The sequence below is a fragment of the Anolis sagrei genome, chromosome 7 (genome assembly GCF_037176765.1).
Source record: "Anolis sagrei isolate rAnoSag1 chromosome 7, rAnoSag1.mat, whole genome shotgun sequence".
NCBI classification, from domain to species: Eukaryota; Metazoa; Chordata; class Lepidosauria; order Squamata; family Dactyloidae; genus Anolis; species Anolis sagrei.
Window position 1 is genome coordinate 32,989,685 of NC_090027.1, and position 17,264 is coordinate 33,006,948.

The 17,264-nt window shown below is 42.0% G+C and overlaps 1 protein-coding gene across 1 annotated transcript in view; it reads right to left on the reverse strand.

Annotated features, from left to right (window-relative positions):
* The window catches only part of ST14 (ST14 transmembrane serine protease matriptase), a 69,412-nt gene that overhangs the window by 19,922 nt on the left and 32,226 nt on the right, over window positions 1-17,264 (reverse strand). Inside the window, exons 2-10 of the mRNA XM_060787227.2 lie at window positions 16,140-16,302; window positions 13,497-13,624; window positions 11,410-11,480; window positions 8,577-8,737; window positions 6,980-7,015; window positions 5,368-5,605; window positions 3,162-3,301; window positions 2,606-2,703; window positions 215-324 (exon numbers count right to left, since the gene is read on the reverse strand). Coding sequence (XP_060643210.2) covers window positions 215-324; window positions 2,606-2,703; window positions 3,162-3,301; window positions 5,368-5,605; window positions 6,980-7,015; window positions 8,577-8,737; window positions 11,410-11,480; window positions 13,497-13,624; window positions 16,140-16,302 — 1,145 coding nt within the window. The remainder of the gene's footprint in view (window positions 1-214; window positions 325-2,605; window positions 2,704-3,161; window positions 3,302-5,367; window positions 5,606-6,979; window positions 7,016-8,576; window positions 8,738-11,409; window positions 11,481-13,496; window positions 13,625-16,139; window positions 16,303-17,264) is intronic.

A 17,264-nucleotide genomic window follows, 5' to 3' on the forward strand; every position in this document is an offset into this window, starting at 1 on the left:
GATGAAAATACATCCTGCATATCCGATATTTAGATGACGATTCATAACAATAGCAAAATTATAGTTATGAAGTAATAATAAAATTATGTTATACGTATTGCCAGCTATGGGCAATGAATCATTCTTCAGTCCTACTGCCACAATAAGCTTCTAATTCCAATTTCAACAGGAAAATGGAAGCCTGAGGTTCCCAACATCAGGACTCAGTGCTTACTTCTCTTTGTTGATTTCTACATAGTCCTTGGTACAGGAATCAGATGGAAGTCCAGGCTCCACAAGGAAGAACTCCTTGAAGCGAACCTTCACATTCTTATCTTTTGGGACCTGAAAACAAGAGAGGAAGGTGGAGGGAGGCGGTGCTAGTATTACAAAACTACTTCTCTTTTCTGTTGCTTTCCAGAGATACTCTAGATAACAATGCAACATTCCTGTCTCATTGATGAGTCCTCAACACTAGTCCTTCAGATGTTTGGACTTCTGCTTCTAGAAGCCGCAACCAGCTTTTCCAACAAATTGGGCTTTAGGAAGAGGAAGTCTCAGTTTCTTCAAGGTTAAAGAACGAAAATCATTCTATAGCTGCAAGCTGCAGAGTCAACAAGGTTCTGTAGATACAACAGAAGAGTTGGAGTTTTCCCAGGTTTTGTACTCTTGGGACATCACATCGCAGCAGATCTGTACACCCAACATGATCAGAAGTGAAGTCACTTGTGGTTTGATTTTGAGTTGATCTAGTGGTGAGAGACTTATTATTTTGGGTTATAGGGGGAGTTGTGAGTACAAATCCATTGTATTTTACTAGGGTTGTGGCAATTTTGAGCCAATTCCCCCAATTCAATGTAGGGAAGTGGGTTTCGGGGTTCTTCAAGGGTGCAAATTTGGACCTAGTAGCACCTTATGGTGCACATTTTGCCCATCTCTGTTATGCACTGGTACCTGGCACAACAAGGTACAAGTGGAATCTGTAGTAGACATTATGTTCATCTATTGCATAGTTCATCCATTCCTATGCTTCAGGGCTAAATTGCACCACTGAAAAGCCCCTCACTTTTAGAACACATAGGCAGTACACTTCTAGACTTGCACAGCCCTTGATGGTGACATCACAAGACTTGCACAACCCAAAAGGAATGCCAACCACCAAGAAAGCACAACCATTTGTGCAATGGCATTTGCACCTGCACAAAGCTACAACAGGTTCCCACTTTCTGGACTGGATCCTAATGCAAGGTCTAGTAGACACATTGAAATAAATGTTGAATAGCAAGTAAACACTCTTTGACGCAATGAGTCTATTATTTATTTATGGGGGACGCCTGGCTCGAGAGCAGTACATGTGAAAAAGATCTTGGAGTCCTTGTGGACAGCAAGTTAAACATGAGCCAACAATGTCATGTGGCGGCAAAAAAGCCAATGGGATTTTGGCCTGCATCAATACAAGTATAGTGTCTAGATCCAGGGAAGTCATGCTACCCCTCTATTCTGCCTTGGTTAGACCACACCTGGAATATTGTGTCCAATTCTGGGCACCACAATTCAAGAGAGATATTGACAAGCTGGAATGTGTGCAGAGGAGGGTGACTAAAATGATCAAGGGTCTTGAGAACAAGCCCTATGAAGAACGGCTTAAAGAGCTGGGTATGTTTAGCCTGAAGAAGAGACGGCTGAGAGGAGATATGATAGTCATGTATAAATATGTGAGAGAAAGTCACAGGGAGGAGGGAGCAAGCTTGTTTTCTGCTTCCCTGGAGAGTAGGACACGGAACAATGGCTTCAAACTACAAGAAAGGAGATTCCACCTGAACATTTGGAAGAACTTCCTGACTGTGAGAGCCGTTCAGCAGTGGAACTCTCTGTCCCGGAGTGTGGTTGAGGTTCCTTCTTTGGAAACTTTTAAACAGAGGCTGGATGGCCATCTGTCAGGGGTGCTTTGAATGCAATATTCTTGGCAGGGGGTTGGACTGGATGGCCCATGAGGTCTCTTCCAACTCTATGATTCTATGATTTATTTACTATATTTATATACCGCCTTTCTCAGCCCAAAGGCGACTCAAAGCGGTTTACAGCCGGCAATCAATGCCACCAACAACATAAAATATAATTGAGAACATTAACATATAATATAGGCCATATAAAAACAGTAAAAACAATAAAAACACAAGCCCTCAGCATCTCATTAATATAATGTAATATAATCTCAATAATATAATATAGTGTATTGTATATACATATAATATTAATAATATTATAATGTAGTACAATATAATACTAGTAATAATAATACAATATCATAATTATAATTATATATTTACATTACATGTAATAATACTAATAATATTACAATATAATGGTATAGTGCAATATAGTAATATATAATACTGATATTGTACTATACTAATAATATATGTATGAAAATATATCTTGTAAGCTGCTCTGAGTCCCCTTCGGGGTGAGAAAGGCGGCATATAAATACCGCAAATAAATAAATAAATAAAATTATAAAATCATTATCCAGTTGGGCTTTCAATAAGATCCAGGGCTCTGTCTCCTAATCTACAATGCGAATTCAAGAATAAGCAAGGATTCATTCTTGTTCTAGGCCTCTTACCTTGATATTCCATACACAGTCCATATTAGGAGGATAATGACCAGGATAGTAAGGGGTGGTGAAGTTTCCAGATGTTCCTGTCAAAACCCCACCACAGGCTAAAAGAAAAGGAAAACAAAGTCAGCCCTATTTTTGAGCATCCAAGATGAGCAAATAGGAAGAGACAAAAGTCGTGCAGTTCAGCCTTTAATGAGGTTAAGCCAGTCTCTGGAGAGAACAGGTTTACTTAAAAGGCAAGAGTTTAACCCAGGGGACCAATTATACTTCACCCGTTTGAATCTATCCACCTGATCAAGTCAAAGCAACTCCTGACCAGTTCTCATTAAGAAAGATCAGGCAGGCAAGAGATGCTATTTATTACCAGCTCTTTTGAGATTTGACTAAGGAACCTATACCTCGGGGTCCTTCTTATTCAAAGTCTTATCCTCTCAAGATGTTTTCAACAGTAGTCACTTTTGATCTGTCCTTCTCCTCTTTTGCTAAAAAAAAAACACCCAATGCTTTACAATGCTTCTGACCCTGAACAGAGTAGAACAGAGCAGCATAAAGTTCTTACGTTTATTTTTTGGCATCTGAAAAAACTCTGCCTGGAAGCCAGGATGACGTCCCTTCGCGTCTGTGATGAGCATGACCAGCAGCACATTTTGGGAGGAGACAAACGTCAGGTTGTATGAGGGATTGAAGCTGCCACAGAGCCTATGAAGGAGGAGGAAGAGAAGAGTGAGTAAGTAAACAGAAGAGCTAACCTGCACACATTACTGGTTGTGACTATTCCATGGACTAAGATCAATACATCTCTCAAGTCAGCCTATCAATCGTTGCTGCCTCTGTCATTTGTGACATAATGTGGCCAAAGAGCATGGGATTTTTGGAATTGAGGATGCATCATTGCAGCGCATGACCTGAATCAAAGAATCACAGAAGATGGCCAAGGGCCATCTAGTCCAACCCCACAACCTGCAGGAAAAGCACAATCAAAGTACTCCCAACAGATGGCCATCCAGCCTCTGTTTAAAAGCCTCCAAAGAAGGAGCTTCCACTGGACTCCAAGGCAGAGAGTTCCAGTTATGGTTAAGAAGTTCTTCTTAATGTTCAGGTGGAATCTCGATTGTTCCCAGTCCTAGTCTTCAAGGCAGCTGAAAGGAAGCCTGCTCCCTTTTCCTTGTGGCATCCTATCAGATATTTAAACATGATTATAATGGCTTCAAACTACAAGAAAGGAGATTCCATCAGAACATTAGGAAGAATTTCCTGGCTGTGAGAGCTGTTCAGCATTGGAACTCTCTGCCCTGGAGTGTGGTAGAGGCTCCTTCTTTGGAAGCTTTTAATCAGAGGCTGAATGCCCATCCGTCGGGGGTGCTTTGAATATAATTTTCTTGCTTCTTGGCAGAAGTTGGACTGGACGGCCCATGAGGTCTCTTCCAACTCTATGATTCTATGAGTCAAAGAATCACAGAAGAAACCCCAAGGGCCATCTAGTCCAACCCCTTGACCTGCTGGAAAAGCACAATCAAAGTACTCCCAACACATGGCCATCCAGCCTCTGTTTAAAAGCCTCCAAAGAAGGAGCTTCCACTGGACTCCAAGGCAGAGAGTTCCACTGTTGAACAGCTCTTGTGGTTGGGAAGTTCTTCTTAATGTTCAGGTGGAATCTCTATTGTTCCAAGTCCCAGTCTTCAAGGCAGCAGAAAAGAAGCCTGCTCCCTCTTCCTTGTGGCATCATATAAAATATTTAAACATGATTATCATGTCTCCTCTCAGTCTTATCTTCTGCAGGATAAACAGACCCAGCTCTTTAAGGTGCTCCTCAGAGGGATTCATGGTCTCCAAACCTTTGATCCTTTTAGTTGCCCTTTTCTGGATACCTTTCAACTTGTCAATATCTCTCTTAAATTGTGGCGACACAGTATCCCAGGTGAAGGCTGACCATAGAATCATAGAATCATAGAGTTGGAAGCACAGTCAGGAAGTTTTTCCTCATGTTCAGATGGAATCTCCTTTCTTGTAGTTCAGTGGTTCTCAACCTGTGGGTCCCCAGGTGTTTTGGCCTACAACTCCCAGGAATCCCAGCCAGTTTACCAGCTGTTAGGATTTCTGGGAGTTGAAGTCCAAAAACATCTGGGGACCCCAGGTTGAGAACCACTGTTGTAGTTTGAAGCCATTGTTCCACGTCCTAGTCTCCAGGGAAGCAGAAAACAAGCTTGCTCCCTCCTCCCTGTGACTTCCTCTCACATATTTATACATGGCTATCATATCTCCTCTCAGCCTTCTCTTCTTCAGGCTAAACATGCCCAGCTCCTTAAGCTGCCCCTCATAGGGCTTGTTCTCCAGACCCTTGATCATTTTAGTCGCCCTCCTCTGGACACATTCCAGCTTGTCAATATCTCTCTTCAATTGTGGTGCCCAGAATTGGACACAATATTCCAGGTGTGGGACCAAAGCAGACATTGCCTATCCCACTGAATTAATTGAGGGATGGAAAATCAACACATTGGTAAATCACACTGATTCAATGAGTTTATTTTAGCTGGATTGAAGTCAACCTCTACCAGAGTAGCAGCTCTGAAAGATGAGTTCTTCCCATTCACTGTTGCAACATGCAGCCCCTGCCCATTTTAAATGGTCTATTTTCCAGTTCATAGAGAAGGGGTGACAACCTCCTAAATATGTCAACTATTTACATTCGAATCTTTTTTGTTCAGCATTCTCGCCTTGATTTTCTCTCTCCATCCCTTAGCCTAATAACAATCCTATGCACTTACTTCACCAGTGCATGAGGTTCCACAGGGCTCAGCGAGTCGTACACTTTCACGAAGTCGTTCCCAACAGAGCACGGCTCCACATCAAAGGTTGTGAAGGTCAGGCTGATGACAGAGTCCGCATCGGCCCTGAGGGCCCAAAGGCAACGTGCATTGGAAGGGTAAGGGCTGTTCGGGAAACCTGGGGTGCTGAAACGGGTGACTACGCCTTCTTTTGCATGCAAGGCATAGTGGCAGCTGTCTACACAGGTGAAAGGAAACAAGCAAAGAAACAGAAAAATCTGAGAAAAGAGGACACTAAAACATCTTAGAAAAGTAAACAAGGTTGAAAGAGCAACTGAGAGGAAACCTAAAGCAGAGTCTTTTTTATATTTAACTGCAACCCAGTTTTTGCACTTTCTTCTTTCTTTTCCTTGATTAGAAGGCTCCTCAGCTCCTCCTCGCTTTCAGCCATCAAAGTGGTATCATCTGCATATCTAAGGTTGTTAATGTTTCTTCCAGTAATGTTAACCCCAGCCTTGCATTCATCAAGCCCCGCACATCGCATGATGTGTTCTACATATTTCTTAATACACAATCATCTAAATGTCTGTTCAGAATTAAGCCCAGTAGAGTCCAATGAGAATTACTGCCATGTAAGTGGGCAAAACACAACAGTCCTTTCTTCAAGGAATAGAGGCTCCTATCATCTGTGAGTAAAAGTTTGAGTGCTGGATTAGGACACTGGAAGAGAGGGTGAAAATCCCCATGGAAACTGATAAGGTGAGCTTTGGTAAGCCACTCTCTCTCAGTCATACAGGAAGGCAATGTTCAACCTACTCTAAATAAATCCTAAAATATCACTTGTTACAAGATCACCAAAAAGCTGGAGTCAACTGGAAGATGCACAAACCATATATTGTTCCAAATGGAATGAAGGAATGCATCTGCCTCATTATTTATTTATTATTTATTTATTTATTTGGGGTTCTTGTACCCCGCCCTTCTCACCCCGAAGGGGACCCAGGGCGGCTTACAGCTGCAAGGCGCACTTAGACGCCTGCTACACAAACAATCATCACAAAAATATAACAGTACAAATTCCCACAATTCAACATTATCCAATAAAATCAGTAAAATGATAAAATCAGTAAAAACAATACAAACCTGGATCTTCCTCCTACCCATCAGTGTACAATTAACTCAAAGATCTGTTTTGGTTCCATTTCGACAATCCTGCCGATCTTACACATCTGATTGTCTTATTTGGTTGTCATTGTCTAATTGCCTGGTTGCCCAAAGGCCTGGTTCCACAGCCATGTCTTCACCCTCCTCCTGAAGGAGAGGAGGGTTGGTGCTGTTCTGATTTCCCCCGGGAGTGAATTCCACAGGTGGGGGGCCACCACTGAGAAGGCTCTGCTTCTCGTCCCCACCAGCCTCACTTGTGAGAGTGGTGGGGTCGAGAGCAGGGCCTCCCCAGATGATCTCAAACTCCGAGGTGGGACGTAGAGGGAGATACGTTCGGACAGATACACTGGACCAGAACCGTATAGGGTTTTGTAGGTTAAGACCAGCACCTTGAATCTGATTACTACTTTACTGCTACGAATGTACAAATAAAAAAAGGATTACTCACTGTCTCCTGATGCCTTTATTATATCCGGATCAGAAGCTGTAAGTTGAAACACACAAAATATTATGAACAAACCGATTCTACCAAGCCTTCCTGAGGAGAAAGAGTTAGGTTGGCACAACCTCCCTATTTTGATGTGTACTTTGTGAGATTCCATGCCAAAGCCCTCAGCAAAAGTGAATGAATCATCATGACCAGGCTGAAAATATTTTTTTTGTTTCATCATCATCATCCGATTTCCCACAAATCCACCCAACATTACAAATTTTGCAAGTCCTATCAAGCAACTTGCTAGTTCACACGCTCCACTGAAATAACATTTTAGATCAGGAAGGGGCGGTGAACGTGACCTCTATAGCACAGGTCTAACCTCATGTCTTCTGTGCTATGAGCTTAATTATGTAAATGAAATAAGTAAATGAAATAACCCTAGTGCTATTTCAGTTGAAATTCCATTAGAATGCAATTGGAGGGAAGGGATATCAATTTGCAATAAATGGTTCCAAGAACAAATCAAGATGAGATCTTTCTTGGAACCAAAATGGTTGAATTAAGCTTGCTATATTAAGGAAATGAGAAGATATTAGAAAAGACAACAACAAAGCTTGGCAAGATAGAAGGCAGGAACAGAGGAAGACCACCTTTCAGTTGGATAGACTCAATCAAGGAAGTCACACTGAGTCTTGAGCCGTTAAAGATATGATGACTTGGAGATCTCTCATTTGTGGGGCCACCATAAGTAGTAGTCAATTTGGTGACAGCAGAGGAGGAAGAGATGCAGGAAGAGGAAGAGGTGGAGGAGATGGAGGAAGAAGAGGTGATGGAGGAGGAGGAGGAGGAGGTGGAGACAGAGGAGGAGATGGAGGAGGAGGAGATGAAGGAGGAGGAAATGGAGGAGGCAGAGGAGGAGGTGGAGATGGAGGAGGAGGAGATGGAGGAGGGGGAGGAGGAGATGGAGCAGGAGGAGGAGGAGGAGGAGATGGGTGAGGAGATGGAGATGGAGGAGATGGAGGAGGAGGAGACTGAGTAGGAGATGGAGATGGAGGAGGAGGTGGAAGAGGAGATGATGGAGGAGATGGAGGAGGAGAAGGAGATGGAGCAGGAGAAGGAGATGGAGGAGGAGGTGATGGAGAAGGTGGAGATGGAGGAGGAAGTGAAAGTGGAGGTGGAGATGGAGGAGAGGAGGAGTTGGAGGAGGAGGAGCAGGAGGAGTGGTGGAGTTGCAACTCTCACCAGCCCAAGCCACCATAAGAGTTGGTAAAGAATTCTAAAGTCATAGTGCTACAATATCCAGGATGATGCATTTCTCATTACTAGGGACACTTGAATGTGAGTTTATTTGAATGTGAGATTTTCCAACTTTCCATCCATTCAGGCATAACTTTTGCAAACATTAGAAATCAAGAAATGGATGACCTATCTATTCTCCACCTTGTTTAACCACTGACCAAGCTAGAAGTAAGAGCCCACCAATTTCTTCACTGCTAAAGTCAAAAGATGTATCCCAGGCTTCCTTGGTGGTGACACGTTCATGAGCCCCAAAGTTAAGCCAAGGCTGGAAAGATAGCAGGTGGGAAGGAGAGGCAGAAAGAGGACTTACGGAAGGCAACAAGCGATTCAATTCGCATCTCTGGGTTCCGTGCCTTATGTATCTCCATGTAGGGTGGAGCCTCGATGTTTGCCATGGCGTTTTCAAAGACATTCACCTTGTATTTAGGAACACTGAAGTCTGACCAGTAGTAAGCAATGACACTGCCCTCACTGAATGGAGAGAGAGAAAAAACAGATACATATTTGATCCAGAGTGCAACCTAGAAGGGTTGTGAATAGATATCTTTGATTATCTGTCTTGAAGATTGGCTTCAAGCATAGCAGGAAGGCTCTTTTGCCTTACAACAGTCATGTTAGACTGTCTCATTTAAAGAGTGTTTACACTAAAGTTTTGTGTCCACATTTGTTATATATCCACATTGAAGAAAAGAATTTAAAGTGGTGCATAACAGCAAGCCCACATTTATACTTTTCCTGTGTTTGGCTTGGTGGAACTTGGTTCAGTTCTTTATTATCTATCAGTACTACATTCCACCCAATGGACAGTCGTCTTTGAGATCCGAAAAGGAATTCTTCCATCAATGCCCCAGCCCAAATATAAGATGCTCCTCACCCAATTTAACTACCTCCTATTTTGTGGTTCTCATTTGTGAGTGCAAAGCTCACATAACATGAGAATCACAAAATTTACAACACACCACATAGTAAACTATTAATCATTTTCAATACTGTATAGCCAAGTCAGTCAGTGTTGCTGTTTGTAGTTTATGTACTTTCATGGAAAGACTCCACTTTGTAACCCTGTGCTCTTTCACTAGGTGTCACTTGCTGCCATGTTATTTGTTTCCTTACCTGAACTAATGCCTAAAATGAAAAGGGGTTTTCAACTTTTGGGTGTCCAGGCGCTACCATCTCAGAGAAATGATAAATCAACTATGGAATTGTTGTTGTTGTTCATTCGTTCAGTCGTCTCCGACTCTTCGTGACCTCATGGACCAGCCCACGCCAGAGCTCCCTGTCGGCCGTTACCACCCCCAGCTCCCTCAAGGTCAGTCCGGTCACTTCAAGGATGCCATCCATCCATCTTGCCCTTGGTCGGCCCCTCTTCCTTTTGCCTTCCACTTTCCCCAGCATAATTGTCTTCTCTAGGCTTTCCTGTCTCCTCATGATGTGGCCAAAGTACTTCAACTTTGTCTCTAGTATCTTTCCCTCCAGTGAGCAGTCGGGCTTTATTTCCTGGAGGATGGACTGGTTGGATCTTCTCGCAGTCCAAGGCACTCTCAGCACTTTCCTCCAACACCACAGCTCAAAAGCATCGATCTTCCTTCGCTCAGCCTTCCCTAAGGTCCAGCTCTCACATCCGTAGGTGACTACAGGAAATACCATGGCTTTGACTAGGCGGATCTTTGTTGCCAGTCTGATGTCTCTACTCTTCACTATTTTATCGAGACTGGACATTGCTCTCCTCCCAAGAAGTAAGCGTCTTCTGATTTCCTGGCTACAGTCTGCATCTGCAGTAATCTTTGCACCTAGAAATACAAAGTCTGTCACGGCCTCCACGGTTTCTCCCTCTATTTTCCAGTTGAATTACCAAAGTCCAAATCATCAAACCATTTCACAAACTACAGGTTATTGTTACACCTCTACCCAACTGTATCTTGAATGGAAAGACTCTCCTCTACACAATAGGAAACCAACGTCTCTCAACACGACGAGACCCAAGACAATAGGAAACTGAACTGATTTGAAGATAAATTGGACACCCCTCCTATTACATCTTTAGCTTTACCCCCTCTTTCTCCCCCTTTCTTCCCCCCTTTTTCTCTCTCTCTCTCCCCATACAGTGAGAAACTTTTACAAGTTTAAAAGTTTCCAGTACTATCTACTTGTATACTTATATATTTTAAGAAAAGCAATAAAGATATTTTTTTTAAAAAAAAAAAGGAAAGGATGGGATTGTGGTGCACATCACAGGTAAGGGTAAAGTCCTTAGCATTTTTCCTATTCTTCTTCTACTTGGAAAGTCTGATCTGGTTAGAGTGGTCCATGCTCGCTACATCCCGAATAGATTAGTACAATGCACTCTACATGGGGTTGCCTTTGAAGGCTGTTCGGAAACACCAACTAGTCAAACAGGTGGCAGTCAGATTACTCATCGGAGCAGCATACTGGGAGCATAACACCCCCTGTTATGTCAGCTCCACTGGCTACCAGTCCACTTCTGAGCACAATTCAAAGTGCTGGCTTTGGCCTATAAAGCCCTATACAGCTTACTTATCTGAACGTATCTCCCTCTATGATCCACCTTGGAGCTTAAGATCGTCTAAGGAGACCCTGCTCTCTATCCACATCCCCCAAAGTGTGATTAGTGGGGACGAGAGACAGAGCCTTCTCGGTGGTGGAACACACTTCTAAGTGAAATTAGGTCGGCTGCATCTCTCTCCTTTAAAAAAAAGCTCAAGTCATGGCTACGGGGCCAGCTTTCGGGTAGCAGGCTTAACAGTAATAATCACAATGACTCATGAGAATTGACAACAGACAGGCCTCAGACTAGGACTCTGGATGCTGAATCGGATTTGGACATGGTTGAATTGTTGCTAATAATGTTTTAATTGATATTTTATAATTTAATGTTTTAAGTAATGTTTAACTCGTGCTTATATTGCTCTTGTTTGTTTTGGTGTTGGCATCTAATGTTTGCCAGTTGTAAGCCGCCCTGAGTTGGATATAAATACTTGAAATAAATAAATAAATAAATAAAATAAAGGAAGAGGAACAGGTGGAGGAGATGGAGGAGGAAGAGGTGATGGAGGAGGAAGAGTTGATGGAGGAGGAGAAAAATTTACAGCAACAGGATTTCTTCAATAGAAATGATGACTCACCTGAATGCAACTATCTCAGTTTCCTTGTGGAAAGAGCCAATGTCTTGATTTTTTTTATAGATATCTAGGATCTAAAAAAAACATTTTTAAAATTACATAAATTTGAGAACAATTATATTTTAATACATTTGGATCTTAGAATGGGCCCACAGTTTCTGGTTGCATCAATGTATTTATTTTTATTTCATGAGTCATCTGACGATTCATGTTCTATGTTCCTAGTTCTCATATTAGGACTACCCACTTTTTTGACATAGGTCCGGATAGTCCTTGGGATACAGAATAAATGTTGCCAGGACAACTTGGGATTCCCATTTCCATCATTCCATTTTGGGAGAACAGTTCAACTCAGCAATAAGAAGAATATGGAGGAAGGGTTTTACATTCCAGTTACTGAAGTCACTGAAGAATTTAAAAGACTATGGGCCCATTTATAACTGCATAATGATAGCATTATTATTCCACTTGAATGACCATGGTTCCATCCTATGCATTCCTGGGGTTTGTAGTTTGGTAAGACACTAAAGTATTTTGAATGTGAATCCTAAATTTCCTCCCAAAACTCCACATCCCAGGAATCCATGAGATGCTTCCATGGCAGCGACAGTGTCACGTAGGACTATAAATGTGTAATATGCATGGAGCCCTTATCTGAAGCGATTTGGAATGGTAAAGAGAAGAAAGGGAAAGCATCACCCCAAAGCCTAGAAGCTTGTAAATAATTGGTTGGGAGCCATCGGCATCACTTTCGATTCAATACCTGATTGGAGGAGACATACCAAGGTAAGCAGAGTGCAATAGCCTGCTTACCATCAGCTGAGCTGGGCATGGCCAAGGACGAAAAGGGAATGCTCCAGCTGGAATCTGTAGCTGAGCCAGTGAGACTTGGACCAGTTTAGATCTTCTAGACCAGTGTTTCTCAACCTTCCTAATGCGGTGACCCCTTAAAACAGTTCCCCATGTTGTGGTGACCCCCAACCATAACATTATTTTTGTTGCTACTTCAGAACTATAATTTTGCTACTGTTATGAATTGTAATGTAAATAACTGATATGCAGAATGTACTTTCATTCACTGGACCACATTTGGCACAAATATGCAATATGCCCAAATTTGAATACTGGTGGGGTTGGGGGTTGAGTTTGTCATTTGGGAGTTGTAGTTGCTGGGATTTATAGTTCAACTACAATCAAAGAGAACTCTGAACTCCACCAATGATGGGACTGAACCAAACTTGGCACACAGAACTCCCATGACCAAAAGAAAATACTGGAAGGGTTTGGTGGGCATTGATATTGAGTCTGGGAGTTGCGGTTCACCTAGATCTAAGGAACACTGTGGACGCAAACAATGATGAATCTGGACCAAACTTGGCATGTATACTCAGTATGCTCAAATATGAACACTGGTGGAGTTTGTAGAAAATAGACTTTGACATTTGGGAGTTTTAGTTGCTGGGATTTATAGTTCACCTAAATTCAAAAAGAGCATTCTGAACCCAATGATAGAATTGGGCCAAACTTCCCATACCGAACTCCCATAACCAACAGAAAATACTGTGTTTTCTTATGGTCTTTGGCGACCCTTCTGATACCCCCTCATGACCCTCCCCAGGGGTTCCCACTCCCAGGTTGAGAAAGGCTGTTCTAGACCATTTTAAACCTAAAAAGTCTTATTTTGCTATTTTGTACTCACTGTTTCTTTTTTTTTAAGGCCTCTCCTAGACTTAAAATGGAGTGAAGCCCAAAACTATTTGAAAAAGTCTCCATTTTTCAAAAGGAGCATTTGGGGACATGGTGGGAAATTTAAAAATTGATTGCTGGAGGGCCGCTGGGGGGCCCTGGGGTTATACTTGCCCATCATTGTATTGAAAGTTCTCAGGAAAATTCAATTGATAAAGCAATTTACCAGCCAGACTATACTGGACAAGACGAATTAATGCTTCCCATTTCTCCTGAGTGTTATGGCAGTCATTATCTCAAAGCTAAATATCCAATGTATCCCAACACGTCAGAGAAGCACAGGGATCTATGCTATAATAAGTTGCACTTCTCAAATGATGTCAAGAGATTTCAGGGTTGCTTACCGTTCCCTTCACTTTCCTGGCCAGAGCAGCAAATTCAGGGGTGCTGGAATTCTCATAGGCATCCACAAACTGTTGCCCTACGATCCGCAGGTGCCCATTGTAGTACTTCTGGACATTGGCATTCCTATCTAAAAGAAGCCATTGGGAGAAAGAGGAAGGTCCCAATTACAAAATACATTCTGTTTCAAATGACAAGAAGTAACAACAACTAATCATTTCATTTGGCCACTTCTTCTAAGAATACTGTATGTCTTATCACTTAGAACCCAAGAACGTCTAATGTTTTGAGTGTGCAATAACAGTCGGGTATCACAACTTGTGTACCATCTGTCTCATCTTCTGTCCTTGAAGTCTACACCAAGCTTGGGAATCGTGCACCACTCAATTAAGGTACTACAAGTCTAAGAAGCTCCTTACAGTCTACGTTGAGAAAATCAGATAGTTGTTGCCCTACAACATCAGAACGCCACACATTTTCTATCCATGCCCTACTTAGGTTTCCAAAGAGGAGGCGTTACCAAACACTGCCATCTCTGGGCAGATGACCTTGTGTACAATTTTATGTTTTTGTGGACACTATCAACTGAGACTGGGCAACTACTTAAATGCAGAAGTGTGACAGGTGAGTAAAAAAACCTACATCAGTAGCTTTCATGTCCATGCAGTAAGGACACTAAAATCGGTTCAGCACCTAGGATAGCTCTTTCAAAGCCTAAAATAGATTCACCATCCTCCCTGACAACCCAGAGCTAATGAAATATTATTGGTTTCACTTAATGTCTCTGCTTGCAGATATCTATGATGAGAATCAGGATGCCTGAGTATATGACTAGTTTGCAACTATCCAGGAAATGTAACTACATATACTAGAACTAAATTTTATGACATTGTGAAATCTAAGGCACTTCTTCATGACACCGATAGTTACCCTGAATAAATCCCAAGTAAGCAACCAGATTAAGCAGTAGCAAAATTATATATATACACACACACACACACACACACACATATACACATACACATACATAAATACACATACATACACACACACTAGCTGTACCCAGCACACGTTGCTGTAGCCAGCTTTCCCCCTCCCTCCTTCTTTCTCTCCTTTCTTCCCTCCCTCTTTCCTTCCTTCCCTCTTTTTCTTTTCCTTCTTCTTTCTTCCTTCTCTACCTGTTTCTTTTCTCGCTTCCTTTGCTCATTGGTTCCATCCTTCCTTGTCTCTTTCCTTCCTTCCTTCTCTCCCTCTTTCTCTCTTTCATTCCTTCTCTCCTTTCTTTCCTCTTTCACTTTTTAATTTCCTTCTCTCCTTCCTTCTCTGCCTTTCTTTCGTTCTTTCTTTCCTTCTCTACTTCCTTTCCCCATTCTGTGTATGTATTTTGTATGTGCATATATGTGTGTATATATTTCTGTATATTGTGTATATGTGTGCGTTTGTGTACATATGTGGTTTTGCACATGCGTTGTAATGTATTTTTTGTTCTTTGACTTTTTAAGTCCCTTCTGCTGTGTTTTTCAGTGTTTTTATGAATGATAGTCACCCGTTGGCCTGATAGGTGTATTGTGTCCAAATTTCGTGTCAATTCATCCAGTGGAATTGAATGAAGGAGGTGGAGGATAATGGAAGGGTGTAGAGAAATGTGGTTATTGACATCTATTGACATGTATTAATTGTATAAATCCGCTCACAAAGCAAAATATCAATAAAAATATTTTTTTTAAAATTCGTCCAGTGGTTTTTGCGTTATGTTAATCCCACAAACGAATATTACATTTTTATTTATATAGAAATATATATGAATGAATGATTTGGCGTTTGTACATTACCTTTCTCACAGATTTGGACCCAGTCAATCAACTAATCAAATTATTTTCATGTTAGGAGTAACTTGAGAAACTACAAGTCGCTTCTGGTGTGAGAGAAATGTCTTAAAGGACGTTGCCCACGGGATGGCCGGATGTTTTACCATCCTGTGGGAGGCTTCTCTCATGTCCCTGCATGAAAAGCTGGAGTTGACAAACAGGAGTTCAGCCAGCTCCCTGAATTTGAACCGCCAACCTTTTGGTCAGCAGTCCTGCCGGCACAAGGGTTTAAGCCATTGTACCACCAGGAGCTCCTAACTAATCAATAAATCTTTTCCCCAACAGTGGGATGCAGAGTGGCAATCCCTTGGTCACTACCTGCCCCTTTCTCTAGATGCCCAAACCATGTTTCTAGATGCTGAAATGGCATTTCAAATGACTGCAGTTTTAGAAATTTAGGGACTGGGGAGAAATTCTTACTGGGGAAAAATGTTCTCATTTCATTCCCCTCCAGCTACAACCCTGAATACAACAATAAACAATAGGAAAAGGAATACGAAAAGATCTTAACTTTGGACAATGAACATTGTTTATACAATTGTAGTGAACTCTCCAACAGGAATTTATATGATGGTTTTCATCATTTATTTATTTATTATTGTTACGGTCCATGACCAGCACCAAAGGTTTTCATCATATGCAGATCGCAATCTGATTTCATCAACCTGACATCCATTCACAGGTTCGCCAGGTGATCAGAGGTAACATTGAGCAATTAAAGACCTATGGCACTTTTTAAAGAAGTGTTCAATCCAGACCTAACCTACCACCACTTACATTTGAAGTGCCAGACCAGGAACCCAACCAACAGAGATAGGAGAAGGCTGATGGACAGGATGGCAACCACGAAGACCCAACGTTTTGGACCACATGGCTTCTCTACTTCCTTGGTATTCATGGTGGGGAGGAACACCACTCCTTCTTCGAGGCCATTCATGTCCTGGAGTAAGACAAGCACAGAATGAAGTTGCAGACCCATGGACTGTTTGTAAATTGCTCATTTCCAAATGTACCATTTCTCACCCCACCCTCCATTCCTGAGAGGTACAGGACATTCAGTAAAGTAAAACAATCACATCATGACCTGACCACTATTGTTAGTTTCAACTCGAAGAAACCCAACTGGGAATGGAAGACAATGCTTCAAATGAGGATTGTGAAGCTGTACACATAGGCTACCCAACCCGGGTTGAATGAGGTGACCATTCAACTGAATAGAAGAGTCAGAATAGACATTGCAAAGAAGCACAAATATTGCTCACTTGCTTTCGAAGAGTTTCAGGAGCTTTGCCTTTTCAACCATCCCTGCCCAACCCCAATGAGGCACCTGTAGAAGAGATCATGTTAAACTAGGCCACACCTTGTGGGTTATGCTTGTGGAATCAAGAAATCCAAGGCGACATGGGCTCAATCAAGTTTTCTGGAGTTAAGAATCCTATTCTTCCTTGCCTGGAACATTCACCTAGGTATTACTATAGATCAGCTTATGCCTATAACGCTCTAGATGAAGAAAAATCACTTTGCAAGGTGGAACTGTTAGACAAGCTTGGAGAATGTTGTATTTTTAAAAGACTCCTGGGATTCCCTCATGTTTTGGCCCTTGCTGTCTAGGGGAATATGGGCATCATTTTATGTACGAGGGGTATTTTTTAAGTAAGGTCCGTTGGAACATAAGTACACAACTAAAGTTTATTTCCAAAAAGTAAATTTATTTTCAGAAAGTACATACTTCACTCTATTTTTCGACATATTTGCCAAGTTTGTTCAAACACTTATCATACCTCTGAACCAATTTCAAAATACCCCCTTCATAAAAACTTGCCGCCTGCTCCGATAACCAAATCGTCTGTAATCAAAGAAGGAAGACCGGAGCGGTCCTCATCATGGACGTTGTCACGGCCA